Source organism: Falco biarmicus, chromosome 3, assembly GCF_023638135.1.
Source record: "Falco biarmicus isolate bFalBia1 chromosome 3, bFalBia1.pri, whole genome shotgun sequence".
Lineage (NCBI taxonomy): Eukaryota > Metazoa > Chordata > Aves > Falconiformes > Falconidae > Falco > Falco biarmicus.
In genome coordinates, this window is record NC_079290.1 from 60,050,479 (window position 1) to 60,072,964 (window position 22,486).

Here is a 22,486-nt window from a genome sequence, read left to right on the forward strand (position 1 = left end):
CTCCCACTCTGCCCACAGCCCAGGACCCCGTTTCAGCCCCCCAGGGTTCCCTCCACACTGCCCATGGCCCCATTTCAGCCCTCACTGCCCCTGGGCCATCAGCCCCTGCGCCCAAGTGACCCCATAGCACAGCCAGGCTCCAGCTCCCCACAGCCCTGCTCAGCCATGGGGCCCGCAGAGCTGGGCCCACCACAGGTCCACATCCTGGCCTGACCCTGGCCTGTCCCCAGGGAAGTGTTCAGTGCTCAGGGCTGGGGCAGTGGGATGAGCCCCAGATGCCAGACCCTGCCCCGACAGACCCCACAAGGAGCCCCCATGATACTCAAAGGAGCCCCTGGACCTCGTGGCACCCTAACCACAACATCACTGTAACTGCACTCCACCTTTGGATGCTTTACTGCTGAGGAACACAAGAGATGGTAAACTTAACTCTTCCAGTTACTAAATCTTCTCTTCACTTCATGAAATGATGAAAACCAGGAAGACAAGGGGCCCACTGCCAGAAGCAAGGAGGAACTGCACGGCACACACTTGGCCCGTGTGGAAAATGCCATTTACCGGGAGCTCTCTGGCAGCAGTGCTACGTCCTGAACAACATGCTCCGGGCTCACAAGTTTTAAAGACTGCGCTTCAGACATGTGCTCCGGGCTTTCCTGCAGCGTGTGTAAAGTCTAAGGGATATTTTGCCTGTCACTTATTAATCTTTACACAAACCCTTTACCATACTTTCAAAAGGTGTTGCTCCCATGCGCTGGAATAATGAAACAACAGACTACAGGTTTCAAGATTACTGCTACTGGACTGGGAATCCTTTTCTAAAAGAAGTTAAGTTTTACTTTGGCTTGAAGGCCACTGATGAAGTTTACAGAATACTGCATGCGACAAAAATTACGCACAGCTTCTCAGAAACGTTATCAGTTCCCAGCCTTCCCTCCTGAGCTAAAAAGCTTTTATTTCTTGCATGATTATGGTGTAACAGAGATACTCCCGTTTCTACTCAGAAGCAACTCTGAAAAAAAGAAACTATTTTTGGAAAAAGAGCCCTGTCTTTAGAAATTAAACACAATGGGCTGAAATCAAAGCTAGAGCTTTGGCAATTTAACAGTGCCACAAGAATTGCTGCTGTTGCAATAGTAAGGTATTAAAAAAATCATGGTTTTCTTCTGTTAAAAGGAATTCTGAAAATAAAAAAATTCCAGTTGTATTTATGAAAATATGTCTTTTTTACTAGCAAAACTATATGAACCCTTTTACTTTATTAATTTAAAACATATATAAAAAATATTGTAATATTAATATGTTACGTAGCGGTCCACCTCAACAAGGCAACACTAAATATTCCTTTAAAGTATCTTTGTCTGCCCAGTAATTGCATCACCCTGGAAAGCCTGGAGAAAAGTTTTAGTGCTATTTAAATCTTGCCTTCAAGTATCAAAAATGTGGCTAAATCTTAACCCTCTGCACTATAGTATGAATAACAAAATGTGTTTTCAATTGTGCTATACTCAAAACTTAACAGCATGGAGATGGACATCCATCTTTTGTTTTCTTGATTCCTGACTTCATTTAAGTTAAATCCAGACTAGGTCAGACACCTTGTTCTCATTACACCTAAATCTGATGCAGATACGTATGCTGAAGACATCCTATTAACCACTTTGGTGAGGCTCTTCTGCCAGTAACATGCTTTCTGCACAGTCTTCTCTCACCTCATGCAGTATGGGCACAGTATTGCTCCAGACCTAAAGCTAAAGGCAAAGCAGAAATGTGCCCCTCCATTTTCCTATGGGACAATAAAACTCATTGGCGAAAGAGGGCATCCTTTTTTACATTACTATTCAATGCTATAAGATCTTCCTTATTCAGTATTCATTACTGTTCATGTAGGGGTCCACCGGCCAGTCTTCAAGAACTATCTATTACTTTCCAGGTCATTCATTACCTTCACTCATATTACGCAGTATCCCTGCCATTGCTTTTCAAGGTCATTTGTTACAGTGACATAATTTGCCTACAGTAACCTTCAGTCAATGGACTTGTGGCAAAGGAATAGCAAGGCTCCAAAGAAAAAGCGTTGATGCTGGCCAAGCTTCATTCCAAAACCCCAAGCTCAAGTCACTGTAGCATTCACCCTGGATTCATCCCTTTTGTCTGCTTGTCACCAAGCATCTCACTGACAGCTAATAAATTTGCTGACTGATAGTGAAATGAATAATGGTACAGCAACCTTAGGTCTCATGATGAGTTTTCTGGGTCCCAGAGAGATAAGAAAGAACACTTCGATCCAACTGAGTTGCACTGGAGTTTTTTCCCCAGGATCCAAGTAAAAAGCAAAAGGTTCCTAGGTTCATCCTGCAAGGTACTGGTGTCTCTTCAAATCCTAGCTGATTATGTTCACCTCTGTTTCTCTTTAACACAATCAAATTTTAAGGCAATCTGCAGAGGTGTGGCCATTGATTTCAGGGTAGACTTGAGATTAGTGTAGGAGCCAATTTGTTAACAAAGTTAAGTATCTGCAATAAAATGGGGAAAATAAAGCAGATTTCAAAGAAATTAGTTGTATCTTTAAAGAACATTGTTCTTCAGTCTTTTCTTAAGAAAAGCTGAGTACTCAGAATTGTGAGTTCAAGAGCTCTTAAATGCTCCTCTGCCAACCCCACCCCAAAAAACAAAACAAAACACCGAAAACGAGGAAAAAAACATCTAAATATCTAGTGAAGTACATTTTTATCTCTCTTTGGAAGATATGATAGGTAGGTATGATAAAGACAAGCAACCACAGAATCAGTCACTTAAATGAGCCATTTATGGATAAGTGACTGTCATCATACCCTGCTGTAAAATGCAAGCAGCCGTAACAGACATAAAACTCTGGCAGAAGATACCATGTTTCATTAAACTGAATTTTTAGCAAATTATATTTGCATTCTTGGAGACATTGATGTAACTTTCACAGTTCGCTATCTAAAGTCCAGCACAAATGATTGATTTGGATTCATCATACTTATTCCCCCTAGAAAGGAAGGCAAGTGCTACATACAGAATCCTCGCTGTTTCACTGCTGAGCAGTCAGGCTCCATTATCACATTAGACAATTGTAGCTCTGAACCAGCTGTGAGCGATCTCCATATGGATCTGTACAGAATTCAGTAGTAGACTTCTCATCTTGCTAATCTACTTTGGCTGACTATATTCAATTTGTTAAACTACCTTGCAGTCAACTCTTCACACTATTTGCTGTTTATCTACCTTCAGGCCCATCTTTGGGAATTACTGTTCAGCATTTTGCATGGACCACTATGGTGGTCCTGAAAAAAGCTGGAAGAATTTTTTAATTAAACTCACTTTCCTCTAACTGCTGGCAAGCTCTTTTCATGGCAAGGTAAACTCTTTACTTAATTTTCTCCAGCTCCTCAGATGCCCATTTGCCCCAGACCAGAGATTCCCACACCACCCAATACCAGAAAAATAGTGCATAGATTCTAATTTGACCTTAAGAAAAAAATAACAACTGGTTCACTATAGGTAAACACAGGAGTGGAGCACAATGTTTTTTCATCTGATGTTCAAACAAGTTGCACTCATATTTGTAAGGATTTGGTTTTAGCCAGATGCATGACTGAAACTCACTACAGGAAAACTGAAAACCTGAGTGGGTGCTGTCAGAATTATGCCATTCAGAGCTTTCCTACAGTGCAAGACAACTCAAGCTCAGGGAAAGCAGAGGGAATCAAATCCCTACCAAGGCAGTCAGCAATGTGGATGTGTCGCATTCACACTCAACAGTGCTCAATTCTTAAAGAAGTGACAACAATGAAGAATTCAAAGGTTAGATAGATTTGTTGTATGTATAGGTCAGCAGACAGACCTTGTGGTGAAGGACATAGCATTAATGTTTCACCAAAAGTCAGGGAAAAGGCTTGTTCATAACAAAGCCAGTTGTAATGTATTTGAATGAAGAACAATTGGTCAGCATGCAGTAGGCCAGGGAAAAGGAAGACAGGCTAAGAGCTTTTTTACACAGATGAGGCAGTCAACTTCTATTTTACGCTTCAATCCACCTATCAACTCTAATCATTCAGAATGAATGGGGATAGTTGGAGCATGCAGCTTATAGGGCCAGATTCAAAGTGCTGACAATTTCCAAAGTCATAATGGATTGTGATATATCATGGCATAAGTAAAAGATGTGGGCAATCAGGAGAGCTATCCCTGTACTGTAAAGTTTATAGCTGATCATATGGCCTGCACTTCTTTGAGAATTACTTTACTGAACCCAGGGTCTACAGAAGTCCTCACAAGCTCCTTGTGGCAGATATTAAGCACCATCACCTTCCCTGAAGACTCAAATTCTTAATGTGTTTAGAAATTTTGATTATAGGTATAGAGTACCAAGCACCCTTCAGGTTTTCACTGAGAATTTCAAGGATCTGGGACATTTCCAGGGTTCTGGCAACTCCAACTGTGACCAATGCACATCGGTTGATACTTTCTGAATACACCTGATTTACTGCATAACAGCAGACCAATGCCATAGCATTTGTACAGCAGATCTGACATATCCTGGACTTGTTGAACATTTTGTCTAGGTCAAATAGGCTGCCCATGTACAGAAGCATTACTGTTCTCCAAAGACACTTTACTAATAAAAGTGTGGGAACCACATGCAGTTGTGTCTCATTTATCAAAGGCTTTTAGACATATTTATTGCCCTCCTTGTCTTCAAAAAGTATTCTCAGTTTAGGATCCTCGTCTGCATTCTCAACAGCTACATCTGAATGAAACTCCAATTTCACTCCCAATCAATGATTCCGCACACACCCCCCCCACCCCCACCCCTCAGGAAATTAATAGTACTTCATCACTGTCCTGTTTCAGGTAGAGGGAAAGTAGATATGTACATTTTGGCAAAATTCACATATTGTCAGGGGTTTTGAACACATTTAACTGTACAGCTTCTCACAATGTGACTGACAAGACAGGGTGAATCTGTACTTTTTCACATTTTACAGATAGCATGTGGAGAAAGGGAGATGGTCTCCAGAATAATAATCTTCCTAGCAGAGGCATAGTGATTAAATTCATTTCTTTCACACACAGTTGTACAAGCAGAAGGATACACGAGCGTTCTGCTTTATATAGGTTTCATTATGTTGGTAAATATGTTCAATACACAAAGATAATACTTTTTGGTAACCTGATCAACAGTGAGGATGGCAGAACTTAGAGGAAGGTCACATTTAAGACAGCTTTCCGCTGAATCCAGATTCACTGATCTGTCTGATGCCCCTTGAAAGCTGAATAGATTAGGGAAGTGTTTGTTGGAGTTTAAGAAATCAGAAGACAAAAACTGATGGGAAATGAAGACAAAAGATTATCTGAAGCAAGCCAAGAACTGAGACCAGAAGGTGACAATGTTTTCTGGATTGTTCATCAGTGTACACAATGAAGGCTCTAAACCAGATTTTGATGAACTCTAGAGAAGCATTTAGTAAGCAATGGCCCAATTTTTCCATAAGTATTTTGGGATTTTTTTTGTGCTGAGTTTAATAAAGCAGTAATTTGCAAATGAACAAAGTAGATGTGACTTAGACATAAAGAACTGATGTGTGCAGTAACAATGAGCTTTTTATTGTGTCATTTCTCAGAACACAGAAATACTTGAAGGGGTCTAATCTCATTTGCAAGATACAGTTTTTAAAAATGTTAAGTCAATCAGCAGTTCATAACAAGCAGGCAATGTTGGAGTTTGCCCACAAGCAATAGATTCTCCATTTACTGAAAACATTTACAGAGGACACAGTGACAGTTGTTCAGAATAGTTTGATGCACTTCAGGAAAACACAAAGAGCTAAGGGAAAAATGTAATAAAATGTCAGAGTATTAGAATGTATAAAATATGTAATAGTATTACACTGCAGAAGCTGAGGTCACATTCTTTATAACATTCTCAGACCATTTTCAATAGCACAGATATTTTTTTTAGTTGTTCTGTCTTATTCAAGTTTTGGATTAAATGAGTTTACTAAATAAAAGCCCTGGAACTATTGGGCTTGGGTTCAGATTCCTTGCCTGCTCAATAGATTTACCCTCATTATATTTTACCAGCAAATGTCCCTAGCTTAACCTTTTCCATACACTTTCATCAGAATCCTATCCTGTAATCACAATGAAAATCCAGGCTGATTTCCCTAAAATAAACACTCTGAAATTCCTGCAGTTAGAAGTTGGCGATTAAGACACTAATTCCCTGTTCCTAGAATCAGCAAGAAACCGGGGTATAACACTCAACCTGCGTTACAAAAACAAACCTTCATTTGTGAAGGCATTGCATAAAAATATGTATTAGCTACAGCATCGCCCCACTTGAAAAACTAAAAGCTTCACTACAACTTATACAAATAGGCTTAGGTAGCAAGCCACTAGTTAGAAGTTACTTTGAAAACTGATCGTTTTTCTTTAGCCCTATAGAAAGGAGAATTTCTGGTAGCACAACACAATACAGGAGCTAAGGGGTATGGTTTTATTAGCAGAACCTCTGCAAACTTTCATTTGCAATGTTTAGATTAAACTACTTCAGATTAAAAACCAAAACCTCACTACCATGACAGACTACTGTCTTCTCCTAAAACCTGTTCTCTCTTTCTTACTGTGGAGCAAAGCTGACTAACATGTTAATCATAGAAATACTAGCTGAGAAAGATTACGTTTAACTCAATCAGTTCTCAATGTAAGAACATACTAAACTTGCCTTTTTCAAAGGCTTCCAATGAGGAATATTCTTCAACATCCTTGACAAGTCTACTCCGGTGCTTTATTATTATAGAAGTTACAAATTTAGTCCTCTTTGCTGCATTCATGATCTTTCATGACCTTGACTGCAGCTTTTGATGACCTGAAAGGCTGTTATCACATACCCTTTTCTCTTTTCCAGAATAAGTAAACAACCATTTCAATCTTTCACAGTCAATTCCCTAAACCTCTTGCCCTTCTGAATTCTTGGCAGTCTGCATCTCTCCAACTGTGAGGCTCCTCAGACCTCATCAGCACCAACTGGAGTAGAATAATTTCTTAAATTCTCAACAGTTTTGTTAACACACCCGAGAACAAGTTTTGCCTTCTTTTCAAGGCACTACAGGTAAAGCACATTAAAGTAAATCAAAGATTCTTTTCTGCTGTACTGCAGCCTGGTCAGTCATGAAAGAAGTATACTTCACATGAGGCCCTGGGATGAGTTCAGGTTATCTGTAAAACAGGTTACTTTGCAGCTATTTGCTGACTGCTCATACACACTTACTTTCAGAACAATCAGAATACTGATTATTTTACAGCTCTGATTTTGTCAAGCTTTTGCAAATCACTCTTAAACAATCCAACTGGAGCACCAGAAGACAGACAACAGAAAGTCCATTACAGCAGTTAATGTGACCAAAACCATTCTGCTTGAACCCTGCAAGCTGTTAGAGCACAAACAAGCTACAAAGACCAAACCTTGCCAGTTCCTCTGTCCAAATGGCAAAAAGCTTCTCTGACAAACATTTTCTACTGTTACTTATGTGCATTCAGCATTATTAACAAGAGCCTTATAATGGAGACAGGGTACTGCAGTAACAGTCATTTACCTGCTGCGGTCTGCCTTGGGCTAGATGATGTGCTAGTTAGCATTCAGTGCTCAGAAATGTATTGGAAAGAAGTGTAACACTGCAAATTAATAAAGATCTGTCAAATTCAGACCGCAAAGACAGAAGGCAAAAGTTTGCTCACTCAAGAATGAATATGAGCTATAGTATTCTTCCCCCCCAATAGTTTCCTCCATGTAGTTTGTGAAGGTTAAAATAGTAACAGTCTGGCATAACTTGCATCTCAAAAACCAGCTTAGAGCCAGGATGATGGCCAGAGTGTAGTAGAGCAGTTGAACAAGGCGATTTATTTTGTTTTAAAAAGAGGGGAGAAAACCTGAACCCTAATAAAATCTTAAATTTCAAAGCATAAGTAGCAGCATGCTAAATATAAAAAGCAATGGAAAATGAAGAGAAGGAAGAAAGCATTACACCCCAATTAAGTCTTAACTGCAAGATGTTGAGTCTCCCAATATGCAGTATTGGAAGGAGAGAAAGTTAAATTAGGGAAATAAACTCACTAAATGTCTACAACAAAGAAAACCCCAGACTTCTAGATTAAGTGTTCAGAAAAATGGAAGGCCAAGCAATACTAATACATCGGCACAAGACACTGAAGCTCATCACCTCTGTTACACAAAAATTAATATTCTTTCACAAACTACTGAGGTTTTTTTACACTACAGATGTGTTAATATTCATTGTAAACTGGTATCTAATCTAAAGGATACTGGTTTAGTGTTATGAAGCTAATTGCTCATGTTAGCTAATGCAAACTTTACAGTGTCCTACCTTATGAGTCCCGCTCATGCTCAGAGCTTGCAAGCACAGATGTAGATCATAAAGTCACAACACATACTCAGATTGGAAATAGAGAGGATAAGGATGCAAAGACATGAGTCAGCCTGCAAATGCTTGACACTGAAGGAGTTTGAACTGATTTTCAGTCCCATCTACCAATTCCTACAAAAAAGCTAACCTTGTTTCCCAAAGGAGTGCACAATCCCACTTGATAGCTGTCAGCTGAATGTTCGAGAGAATAGAAAACATGGGTAAATACAATAGGTTTAATAGCTTACATTACAGTCCTTAATGTGATTTCTAGTATTATGGCTTGGTCCTTCACAAATTTCAGAGATCCAAGACAAAAAAATTAAGTTTGTGTTCTTGGGGATATGAAAAAAAGAGAGACCATCACAGCAGTTTCTATTATCTTCAATATTGCAGTAACTTGCTGCTTTCTTGCAGTCAGATCAAACTAAGGGGTGGTAGAAAGAAAAGAAGAAAGCTAGCTTTCATGCTTTCATACTAGTTTTCAGCATCAGACAGTACAACTTGATACAAAAGCAGGGTAATTTGTGAGTATTCTCTGTATATCATGTATTTTCAAAGTATAATCCATATTTCTGTCATGTCTTGCGAGCATTGATTTTTTTATTAGCATTGGCCTGTTGAAGAATCTAGCCAGAAATTGCCATAGCATTTACACCAAAGCAAAAAGAGGCAAAAGTTGACAGGTGGGCAGACTGCCAAGAAACAACAAACTTGCCAGACCATGAAATTAGTTCTTTCTTGTTTGCCCAAAACTTTTTCCCATGCTGAAGAGTCTAATTCATAGTGTTTGTTGGTTTAGGGGTTGTTCTTTCTTTTAGCATTACTTTTTTTTCCTGAAGTCACCTTAATCCCAGGAACAATTTTTGCTCAAACCCAAAGTAAATACAAGCCACAGCTATTAAATACTTTGGTGTCTTGTCAGTTTTGCTTATATGCAGCCTAAGACACTATTAGCTTAGATTAATATGACAGTAGTATTGACATGCTGATCACACTGCCAAAGACTAGGGACCTCAGTCATTTGTCACTCTTGATGTACCCCAATATCAAGACAGAACATTGTTGTTCTTACTGATGTTGGACCTAAAGTAACCTTTCCCCTATCACTACCTTTTACTCTGACTACCTCAATAGGTAACAGCTCACACTACACTTCTTTTCTATCACCAGTTTTCAGCCTGAGGTAACAGTTTCCTTTGTAAATGAAAATCCTGTCTGGGTTTAATCCTAACTAAATTTGCAAGCACAAATGTGCAGTTTTAGGCTTCACACTGCATCATTTATTATAATAAATAGGAAGTTATGACCCAAGTATCTATTAGCTCTCTCCTGACTAAATCTATATTTATCACTTGCAAAGTTTAAGAGACCTGAGCTTGAGAAGAATTTTAAAGGTTTAGTGGTCCAAGCCACTTCTGTACTGTGTCTCAGTATCGCAAGCAGACAAAACGTTACCATTTCTTTTCCCATGTAAACATAAGGAAGGACCCCTTGAAGAAGCTGGCATCTCTTTGTGACCATAGACGATATCTTACAGCAAGTAGCTGTACTACAAAGGAACTCTAAAATGTATTTTTCACTTAAAGCTTGTTATTCATAGAACATATATAATAATTTATTTCATTTTCTTAATTTAAAAAAATGCTGGTTTTTTTCACTTTCTCAACATGAATGCACTATCTTAATATTACAATTGCAGCTGCCTTAGAGGAAGTTAAATTTCTATTTAAAGTAAGTGAAATTTTTCCATTAATGAACAAAAGCTATTTCAAGTTGAAGAGGTTTGGGCACCTGAGAACTACCAGCCCTCCTGCTTTACAACAATGTTCTTTTTCCAGACAGAGAAGAAAAATGTTTTCATTCCAGCAGGCACAAAGCCATTATCAAGGCACATGCAGCCCTCTATCAATGCCAGATCTTCCTGGGAGAAGGGAGCACATTTCCTCCAGCGTGAATGGATCTAAAAGGATTTGCAAGTGTGTAACACTGAAGACATGCAAAATTTGATAACACCCTTATCTCTATTGACAAGATTTCGCAATCTTCCATTTAAGTGGTTAATTGGGAAATGATCTCTGTAGGGTTCGTTTTGTTTTTTCCAGTTATAACCAGCTGTTCAACATACTATAAAGGTGGCTTTCTGCTCTTTACAAAAAGTAAAATATATTCTCCTTTTTTCTAGGCATTTTACTCTAGGCAACGATGTAAAATTGCAAATCACCACGCTCTGTTTACTTACATCTGCTGGTCTCCAGGCTCACAGATTAGCTGATGTACAGGGCACACATGCAACCATTTTGAAAATATTAATAGCACAATTAATTGCACAACCTCTATATGTTGTGTCAATGTAGTGAACAGAGCAGGGGCATCTATGAGAATGCTGTTCAGTTATTCCACCAGCTGAAGTGTGCAACACAGCTGGTATTACTGTCACTCACAGTAACTGTATTCTGGTTACAAACAGCTGCATATTTCTTTTCAAACAGACACGATTTAGCAAAAGCTGTGCCTTTGGCCTGAAAACAAGAATGATGCATTTCAGCCCATAGGGCAATTTAAGAAAATTCTAACAGCCTGAAGATCAGGACTGAGAGTTCAAGTAGTTTAGTTCAAAATTCAGCAATGCTACAGCAACACTAAAAAAAAATATGCAAGGCACATTTTGGATCCTCCCCTGAAACACCCCAAATGTTTTTGCCGCTTACTGTGGGAAATGCAAGGCACAGCTGCAGACTGGGCAGCTTATTTCTCATTGTCCTTAAGAACAGAAAAGATGAGGAGGGCTGCTCAAGTTTTAGAGACTGTAGCATCAGTCAGTACTATATGGTATACAGAAGGGGTTTTCTTCTTTGGGGCAAACGTCCTGACCTCTTCCCTGCCACTGCACCACTGAAAAGCCCCTTTTTACCCTCTTTTCCTATCGCTACAGCGGAATTTTCAGCCAAATCCAAACTTGGATTTGTCCATTACCACTATCAGCCACGGCAGCACAGCAATAGCTGATCCTTATACCAAGTACCCACAGTAAAACGTTTCTCAGCAGCCCAAGATGCCACTGGAGCTAAATACCAGCATGGCACCCTCTAATCCATGCCAAGATACACATTAAATAAATACAGCTGTCCACCAAAAATCACGATTTGTACCTGCTGTTTTATTGCTGCCTTCAGACCATGTACTATCACCACTGTGGAAAGATCTATTCTCCTTTGGTCATCACACATTTCATTTTAAGTTCCCTGCCCAACAACATGCATCTTTGTCCTTGCTTGCAACGACCAGCCTCCTCCACCTCACAGGAAACCTACACCATACTTTGCAAAATCATTTCGTCTATTAAAAAATGTCCCCATTACAATATTATCAAATATGGAAGAAACTAAGTTGTTCCTTGTGTGACCACTCTCAGGTAATGAGGGGCTGTCCATCTGGCTCTAGTATTTGCATTTGCTGCATGCCTTTAGCAGTGATAAACTGGCTCTGGAGGACATTGGCAGACACACCGTAAACCTACTTCAAGGAAGATAAATTAGAATAGGGCTTGAATGGACTTACTCCCATAAGTTTTAGCTTAAAATTCATGTTTACTTCTAAAGACCATTTCAGTAACAAGCTCACATTTTTGCATTAGCAAAAAAAATCCATGGTTTCTAAAATTCTGGCCAGCTTTTAGTGAGATTTATTGTTAATATCAAAAAATAACTCTTAAAAATACCCAATTTTATTCACAAATCATGGAGTTCTAGATACATGCCAGATTTGCTTTCTATTTGTAATGTTTTTCTTAATCCTGTAAATGGGATATATGACCCCATAAAAAAAATTAGATTACTTGGGCAATTAAAAAAAGAGCCTTACCAAACAAACACATTAGTTAGCAACTACTGAAGGAATAAATGAACAATTGGCAATATAAATTCACAACAATTCTCCCAGAGACAGTGGAGTTCATTTGATACTTCATTTTCCCATCAAAATTTTTAACTCTTCAGCATATTTTAAAGGGTGTTTTCTAGTAGAAGTCATTGAGAACACATTTTAGACAGTCTACAAGCTAAAGTAAATAAAAGGAATCCTTGAAATTTCAACATCAGATATTTCACAACCTTAATTTGAACCAAGGTTTCCACAAATCCTGACAATTCAAAGAACCCTCACTTCAAACTTATGTTATCTAGCCCTTCTCAGCCAATAAAGTAGAAACAACCTAATCATCAGAAGCATTAGCACACATTTACAAGCCTTTTTTGCCCTCCCCTCTTAAACCAGTGCAAGATATGCACAAAAGGCAGCATTGTAAAGGCAAGTAAAATATATGAATGGTGTGGCAAGGAGAATAGCAAAATACACATTAGCTATTCATGCATTTGAATAAGAAGCATTTGTAAGGGGAAACTAGACAAGAAAAACTAGTAGACTCTCTTATTTATTAGTGAAGCACCTTCTGGAGTTCCTTTTCTCAATTCTGCAAAGCAACAGCTAGAAACAGGGAAGGTATAATTATTAACTGATTTTTCAAGCACAAGCCTGCTGCTGGTGCTAGATTCTCATTGATTCATTCATTGTCTAGATACTCCTGGACTGATCTGGAATAATCCTAAGAAACTAGTGAACACTGGCCATGCTCCATCCAGCCCGGCCTGAGCAGGGAGCAGCAGCGGCACACCAGGTGCAGCCAGGCCCCCTGGCCTGCCATCCTGCAGGACAGCCAGCATGCCCACCCACCCATCACCTTGTGCCATGGCTGCACAGCTCTGTCTGCTGGCATCCGGGTAAACAAAATGAAAGACAACTCGACCCTGCTCCAGTCCTCCCTGGAAGAGAAGCATTCAGCCACAGTCAAACCGCACTGGAAGTGCCAGTCACTACTGGGATTTTTTTTTCCCTCCTTCCCACAAAAAGGATTTCTTTACACACTTCTCTAACCTGACAAGTTTTGTGGCAGAAGACAAAATGCCCGTTGTGCTTTCAGAAAACTGAACAAAAAATATCAATACAAGAGAGCATCAGTGCTAGCTCTAGCTTGCACTTATGCTCAATGGTTGAATTCCAAGGTTTATTATAGTCATTATGACTTGTGCCACTGATTTATAAAGAGCTAGGATTTTGCTATTAAACTTCTTGCTTCATCAGGTCCAGAAAAAAAATCAAATAATCAAACCAAGACTATAGAAGTTGTTTTGAATTAGCAATCCAGGTTCTGCACTGTCCTCAGTTTTTCAACAAGTAAAAGCTTATACAAATATGATAGAGCAGGCAGTGAACACAGACCTATCTTCAAGGTCATTTTGGAGCAAAACTCCAGTAAAAATGCAGGCAGAGCCAAGAGAAAAGAAAAATAAAGTTTCCACTTCAGGAAGACCATTTTTTAAATAGCTTTTTAACCTTTATTCTCATGCGGGAATCAAGACAGGGGCTGAATCTCACAGTACAATAAATGAGCTCACAGAAAGGAATTACATTGTGCTTGCAAAACAACTTTCAAATCTGAAACTAACGTAAAAGAATTGGTTAGGGAATATCTGACAGAGTGGTTACTGTATTAAATGGAAGTTTTAAAAAAAATCATCAAAAGCTAACCATTTAAAGATGATAAAACAGAAGGAATTGCTAAAGGCTGAAAACTACTCTGCCTACACAAAGCAGCAATGGGATCTTCATGGCCTTGCCTGGCAGCAAAAGCCCAAAGAGGACAAGGCAGACCAACTCACATTAGTCACTGTTTTACACAGCCTGCAAGGTTGGCCCAGGCGTGGGAAGGGCAGTGGGTGAGTGCCTGCCATGCAACCCCCCCCTTCCCACAGCCCTGTGAGATCACACGGCCATTTACAGCAGCAGCGATTTTCCAGGGGGCACTTAAAAGTCAGGTTTCCAGGTAAAACCAAAGCATCCTTTCAGTCTGTTTCACTCTGCCGGGAACACAAGGAAAAGCTTGAGAATCATAACTGCTGTTTCACATGAGGGGAAGCCTAAATTATGTGCATCTACATATCTTTGTAATAAGGATATTGAAGGCTTATTTTTTGGTAGTATTTTTAGTCTTACACTTCTATGCTTTCTAAATGTTAGAGCGTTATTTATATCTACTGTAACTACAAAATAATTCTTCTAGTTTTACTTTAAAGTTGCGATGTATACAGCTTTTAATATGCAAAAATGTGCATAAAATAATTACATCTCAGGGTGAAAGTTCCCCCCCCCTAAAAAACACAGAACGATCAAGAAATCATTAAATCACAGAAGTAAGAAAGAACTAACACAGATATACCTACCCTTTTTTTTTTAAAAAAAACTCTGACCCACAAGTAAATGAAGCACTAACCCCAAACTTCAAAGCCAGAGAGCTGTACCCATATCCTTGTGCCCAGAGGCACTGTACAGGGCCTCTGAGTTATCACTTAAGTACCTAAAAACATATATAAATGTGAAGTTTGATGTTAGTTGTCACAAACCTTAGCTGCACAAATCACAATTCCTGCAAGCTGACCTAACTGATCTCATCTTGCAAAACTTCAACACACTATTCCTCTGGTCAGGAAGGGATGCCTGGAGGACATAAATAGCCACAGGAGAAGGCAGCAAACCCCACCTGAAGATCCTCTCTGCAACAGCTGTAAATACAAACAACTGATCAACACACACTGATAGTCCTGAATACCCAGAGATGCATTTTCTAAGCCCTCAGGGAATGGAGAAAATATTTATGACAGACAAATGTTTTTTTTATCTTAATCTTCAGTCTACTCTGAAAGCTTTCAAGGCATTTTTCTGTCACATACCTTTGTACTCTGAGAAAAAGAGGAAAGTCTGTGGCTTGTTGATGCTGACTTTCTTTTAAAGTAAGTGAGGGAAAAACACAAAGCAGATTTTAGATTTCAGACTTTCTAATCAAGGTCAGCACAATGTTTTCCCCACAGAATGTCCAAGGTGTTTTTTTCAGATCACCAGAAACACAGAGATGGCTCATGGTTCTTTCTTCCTCTCCCATCCTCAAGTCAGACCTCAACTGGCAAAATCTGCACCTAGCTAACATCCATTACCTTTTATGTTATTTTTATGCTACAAATTCTTTTCAGTACCATCAAGCCTCATTTCTATTTGAGAAAAGTTTTAAAATATATTTGTGTTGAATATTATATATTTAGGGAAGCTTATAGTTTTAATGCAGTGGTACCCACACAGTCAGCGTTCCTGGGAGCACACAATGTGGCCTCTGTTTGAGGTGACTTCATAAGACAGGTCATCTAAATTGACTTTTGTAGAGTACTATACAGAACAAAGTCCACAACATTAAGGCCTCAGCAGCAAAACAATGCCAGAGAAAACAAGAGCCCAGATCTCCAGAATTACATCTGCTCTTCTACAGAGTTTTGCTGGGGTGTGCCAAGTCCTGTAGACAAACAGACAGGCAGCTGCTGCAGCTCACATATACATACATATACATATGGTAAGCCACATAGATCAAAGACAGAAATGCAAATATGCAATCACCACCACTGGTCTCATCCTGTTCCCTGCTCCAGCTGATCAGGATAAAAGACCTTAAGTAGAAAACATACATTCATATATAGATGTAATATAGACTCCATCAGACTGCCCACCCACCCACCCACCCCCACCCTGGATCCCAAGTCTCCCCTGTTGCCAGCACCTGGGCATGTAAGCCCCTGAGGCCCCCAGCCGCACTCCAGCCACTGATCCACAGACTGCCTTGCACGCACACCGCCACCTCCATCACACCCACTATGGATCTCTCCAGTTACTGGCCAAGATGCCCAATCCTACCTCATAACTGCCCCTGGACCTTCTCATCACCACGCGCCTGACACAGACACACACATGCAGATGGGTCTCTTGACTGGCCCCGAGACCCCATGGTCTACTTTGTAGTTACCTTAGATCCCCTGGTCCCTCTAGTAGCCAACTTGCAAACCCTCTGGTATCTCCAGTACCCACCCAAAAATTATGGCAAATTTGATACCTGGCTCCCAAGCCACTCATCCTGCTGGCTGGCTGGCTGTTTGCTGGTGATCCCACACTGACACACAGACCCACAAAAACATACACACACGACACTCTCTCCAGCCACAGGCACCCAAGACACACAAGCCCCTGTGACTCACGGTCTCCTCTCAACTAAGTGGCTCTTATTTCTCTATGTGCACAGTACAGAGACCCCCTCACCTAGGGGGGCATTTAGAAACAGAGGTTTGTAAAAAGACAAGACAGAAGGTACATCGTTACAGGACATGTACTGATGAGCTACAGGGAGCAGAGAGACAAGCATATTGACCTGCAACCTGGTTACAGCCAATTGGCCTCCTTTAACATCTTACCCCTCTGCTGCCCATACTTGTTCTTTCCTAGACCCTTGATTGCCCTCTCTCCTGTCTCCATCTTTGGCCCCTCATCTATGCATCCCAAAGTCTTACACAATCCCAAAATGTTCTTCGCCTGTATCCCATAATGAGTCTTAAACCCCTGTAGACAGCCACCACCATCCCCCATATGCCATAAGCTCTGGGAAGCTGCTCCCATAATTCAGTGATGGCTGTCATGCAACATTGCTGGCAAGGGCTCATTTCTCTGGCTTCATTATTGAGGGTGCCCCATGTTGTTGCTCTTGCTCCTTTGTGTGTGGACCTGAGACTTATCACACAATTTAACAAGTTCAATAGTGCATGGTCAGTTACTAAGTATCTTGTGGCCCTGCTACTTAACCTGCGTGAAGACACAAGGGGTGTGGTGTGTAGGTTCACTGTAACTGAAGCTTCCAACCCAGGTAAAAAGTGAGAACTTAAGCCAAGTATGCCATTATGCCAAATTTTGCCAAAAAATGAACTTTTCACCTTATCACAACATTAAGTGGTTCTGCCTCAGGTGCCTATCACATTTTTAGTTCCATCTCCTGCCTCACACTGCAAGTTGCAAACAGCACCAAGTTTTCCACAAGTCTCAAGGGACTTTATGTTTCTTTTAGCATTCTCTTATCAGGAAACAATATTTGCACCAGTGGAAGCATAACAGAAATGTTAAAAGGAAAATATTTCCAAACAAAACAAACTTTGCAGGAGATAGAAACCTTCCTATTTCCCATATCACTTAATTCTTTGTTGCAGATATTGTGAAAAATCTGGTATTTAGACTGATGGAAACAAGCTCTACTCAAGCCATTAGCATATACGAAACTACAATCCAATATGGCAAAATACCTATGACCTAATTTTTTCATCTCTTACAGAAAGCATTTTGGAATGTAACATCCAGCTCATCTTGAAAGTGCAAGGCTTTCTTCAAAGTCTTCAAAGATCATCCAAGTACCTTCTGGAAGTCTGGCACTCAGTTTCAAAAGCGTCAGAGGAAACTATGTAAACACACAGAACACGTTCCATGCGTAAGGCTGTAGTGTAAGGTCCACCTATCTAGGTTTGTAGACTAAAAGCCAGATCTAAAAAAACCCTAAAAGACCATAAAAGTAAAAAAACAGCAGACACTGATACAATAAAGTTTCTCCTGAATTCAGACACCTGATTGCTGCTTGCAACAAATGAATAAAAGAGTAAGGCCTGTAACTGGATTTGCTTCCATCTTGGGAAGGACCAGCTACAGCATCAGCTTTTTTCTTGTCCATTCTCCTTCTGCACCCTTAAAACTTGCACTCTTGGCTGCACAGTAGCTCAGTTTCAAACAGAGGTTTGGGAAGATTTCATATACACCTCCCCCTCCCCTGCATTACCTGTCACAGCAACCTGGTGACACAGCAACCTATTCAGAAATTGGAGATGTGGGTTCAAACCACCTCAAACTAAGGAGATTTAGGTTAATCTCCCACTTCCTGGGCAAGTATTTTAACAATTTATAAGCAAACCATAACCCTTATGTTTCAGCAAAAAATGCTGTTGCTGACCATAATGTCATAATTTGTGTATTAGTCATAGCCTAAGCATACTTAACTAAACCAGATTCTTGAAGCAAGGTAGGTTTGAAACCCAAACGATAAGCGTGAGAAATACTTGTGTACAGCTCTGCCCAGATGGAGCACCCCAGGGGCCATTCAACCCCCTGCGCATCAGCACTTAAAAGACTATTGACTCCAAAACACCAGGCAGGGAAGTAGCTTACAAAAACAAGCTGAGGCCAGATGCAGCTGGGGAAACATTTAATCTACAACTACAGCCTTGAAAGTTACCATTACCACACATGCATAGTAGCAGGATGGTTTTTTTTAATTACAGAAAAATCACCTGACAGTGTCAGAATCAAATTTATGAAATATTGGCAATAGTGTGCAAAACCATTAACTGATTTCCCTTTCTGCTTTGTAGACCTGTATCACTGTTACCTCTGGTATAATTAAGAATGCATTCCAACAGAGCAAAGCTGCTCAATAAGCCCCTGAAATAGCTATTTGCTTCTGAGGCTGTAAAATAACTCATCTGGATCCAGACTCTAATGATACATGCTTCATGAAGAGTTACTCCACTAGTAGATACAAAAGACTCCATGCAAACCCAACTTTTCAATATGATGGGGACACTTTAACAAAACACCTGTGACTAAAAATACCAACTACATTTTATAGGTATGTAGATACTAATCTTTAGGCTGAACCAATCATTAACCTTCAAAGCTGTTCAGTGCAGTGACTTTACTATTCTGTGTTTTTTTCTTAGATTGGACTTCAGCACTTTCTGACAGACCCTTGGAATTGTCTCACACTCCATTCTCCTCATCTGCTGACAAGACAAAAGCAGGGACAAACAAAAAACAAGACATGCCGACAGCTCTACCGAGGCACTTGCCACAGGAATGCCAATATACCTTTCCCCCAGACTTCTAGAATGCTCTTGCAACAGCTTTGGGAAAATCTTTCCAGCCTCACCACAAATTGTATTTTTCCATCATCACGATGCTACAAGTTTGAGCTTCAGTTTACTTTCTGCAAAAGCAACATGGCTATTCTAATCTGCATCACATTCTTCACATTGTTTTAGGATCAGTTATCGTGAATTCTGTTTTTTGTAAGGCGGTTTGTTATCCACCAGCAGGATTTGATACACACACTTCCTCAGATGAGCTGTGCCCTCATGCAGAGAAAAAAAAACCCAACTTAATCTAATAGGAAGAATGGTCTGATCTGATCTTTCAACTAGAAAAAAAACAATTATTAATTTAAATAGCCCTAGGAGAGGTGGCTTAGGAGAAGTCAAATACACTGTTATCTTCAACCACAGATACAAAAATATGCATTTTATCAAGATGTTTCTAACAATGTGAACTACTATATAAAAGCTAGACTGTTGGTACTAAACTATCTGCAAAAGCTGCATCAGATTACTGTGTGATCATTGCAATTTGTATAAAAAAAGAATGTACTTACCACCTATATTTGACCAGCTTTAGGAAAATTCCTACATTTTTAAACTGTGTGCTAGGATACAAGTTCAAATAGGAGTGAATTAAGTTTGTGTGGTGGGCATAAGATGGTACCTCACAAAAAAAGTTGTGAAAAGTTTTGCATCATTTTGTCTGGCTTTTCATTTGTTTAGAAGACTGAGTTTTCATAACCAAGGTGAAGTGTGTTTATTTACAAGCTGAAACGTATGGACGCTGAAGTTTACTTGGGCTTGATTTTGTCCTCCTTACCCGGAGGATGAATCTTGGTACACAATGATATTAATAAACACACTTTTTTTGCTGCAGTGTGTAAACATCCAGATGCTAACCTCCCACACTACACACCCATCTTGAACCCCACATTTCACCATAAAGAAAACCAAGTCGTGCATCTGTACAACATATGCCTTCCAACCATTTTCCATCCTCGTTTTTTGTTTTAAGAGAGACCTAACACGGCTGGGGACTAATGTGCAAGGGGGTAGGGATCAGCAGAAATTCTGCTGTTGACTCCACCAGAAGCTGAATCAAGCCGAAGGTGACAGCATCTGGTGTCCACCAGTGCTGCCCCCATAACGCAGCACGCCGCAGAGTCCACCACCGTTGACGCTGGGGCAGAGAGCGAACTGCTCTTGCTCACCAGCTTCAGTCATCCTGGGAAGGCACAAGTTACTGCACTTCGAACAAAGAGGATGCGTGTGATTAAGTTACTCGCAAAGCAAGAACTCGCCGCGGAGCGTTCTGGCATCTTGGCTGCAACGCACCGGCCAGCCCCACGGGGAAGGGGGAAATGGGGGGGAAGGAAGAAAGAATAAGGAAGAAAACTTTCGTAAATATCTCCTCATGCTGCCTCTGTCTCATGCCTGGAAAGCGGTTTTGAGCCCCTCTCACTCCTTGCAGCAGAGCTGAATTTGGCTGCCCGCTCCTCTCCCTTCCCGGTCCCCCGCCGGGGCACGGGCTGCGCTGGGGGCTCCGCCGCAACGGAGCGGACGGCGGTGGGGGCCAGGGCCGCTCGCCAGCCCTCCCCCTGCCCCAGGGAGCGGGGCAGCGGCCGTGTCGCCGGGGCCACCCCCTCCCCCGGGTTTCTGCCGCTCCATAGCGTCTCTCGGCTCCCACAAAGGGAGTGGGCGGCCCCGGAGGCGGCCGGGCGGAGTGGCCCCCGCCGCCGAGAGAGAAGAAAGGGCTCCAGGAAAGGGGGGAGGGCGGCTGCAAAGCGCGGAGATGGGGGGAGAGGAGGAAAGAGACCGGGGGGGTCCGGCAGGGAATAGCGTGGCAGCGAGGCGGGCAGCACTGCAGGACCCCAGCCCGCCCGCCCCCGCGGGGCTCCCCTTGCAGGGCAGCACGGCCCCCCGCACCGGCTGCGCCCAGCGGGGGCTCGGAGCACGCAGCCAGGGCTCCCCTAGCCCCGCGGGGGCGAAAGCCTGCCCCGGGACGCAGCGGGAGGGGGGTCCTGCAGGCAAACTACAGGCACTGCGTTGCACTGTAAGTAAGCAGCGCGCGCCCCCGCACCCCGAGAGCCGCGCACCCCCGCGGCCGCCCCCCGTTGCGCTCACCTCGGGGCTGGCCCTGCCCCGGCACCCCGAGCAGCGAAACCGCCACCAGCAGCGCCGGCAGCAACCGCCACCCGCCGCTGCCCATCGCGCCGCCACCGCTGCCGAAAGGGACGCAGCCAGCCCTGCCGAGCCCGCCCGCCTTATATGCTCCCCCGGCCCGGCCCGCCCCGCCCCGCGCCGCGCGCGCCCCGCACCCCCGGGGGCTCGCGCGCACACGCACCCGCCCACACGCACCCGCGCACACTCGGGGACCCCGCGCCACGCGGGTCCGCCCCCCCGCAAAGCCGCCCCGGAGGCACTTGCAGCCCCGGCCGCGAGTTGCAGGTGATGCGCGGGGTGCGGCGAGCTCGAGTCCGGTGCCCGGAGAAGTTCTAAAAAGCCGTAATTAATGACCTGGGAGGTTTTCGCGAGGAGGGGGAGAAGAGAGAATACGAGAAATAACAAGGTAGAAGTGCGTAGGGGGAGAAAGCGTTGCGGAGCTGATTCAATATGCAGCTTTTCTCTACGGCCGGTATTTTCACGTGTTTAAAAAAAAATATATATATAAAATCGGCAGCTGGGGCTTTCCCTGTAAGTCTGTCACCCCCACTTGAAACGTCATGCCCGTGCTGATATTTTTCAAGCCTCCTCTCCACATAAACACAGCGCATCAGTCATGTTTGTAAATGAAACAAGTTCTCTCCTCGGTTACTAAACTAAGAGGTTGACTACTTTTGTCCCATAGGAAGTCTTCGCAAGTTTTAAATGATCAATTACCTCTTGAAACAAGCATAAAACAGAACAAATTGGTTGTAGAAATTCCTCAAGATTGAGACATTGCTTTCACACTTCAGGAAAGTTCATTCCCATTAGGCTTTCCTGTTTCAAGGTCTGTCAGGTTGCAGAGCTAGTACCTACCTTACTCCTTAATTACTATTTCAGGTAAGTTGCAGCAAGGAATGGCATTTTCCTGGGAAAAGAGCTGTACGCCCAAAATAAGTTAGTTGAGGGGGAGAAATTTTAGTCAGAAGATAGTGTCTCTCAAATGTAAATCCTCACTGACAACACATGCTGCTTACTTTTTAGGAAAGCATTGCGCTG

The 22,486-nt window shown here is 41.9% G+C and overlaps 1 protein-coding gene across 1 annotated transcript in view; it reads right to left on the minus strand.

The window, feature by feature from the left end:
• The window catches only part of LAMA1 (laminin subunit alpha 1), a 111,646-nt gene extending 90,119 nt beyond the window's left edge, over nucleotides 1-21,527 (minus strand). The window contains exon 1 of the mRNA XM_056331447.1: nucleotides 21,407-21,527. Within this exon, the coding sequence (XP_056187422.1) occupies nucleotides 21,407-21,491 (85 nt within the window). The 5' untranslated portion in view covers nucleotides 21,492-21,527. The remainder of the gene's footprint in view (nucleotides 1-21,406) is intronic.
• Nucleotides 21,528-22,486: the final 959 nt, after the last annotated feature.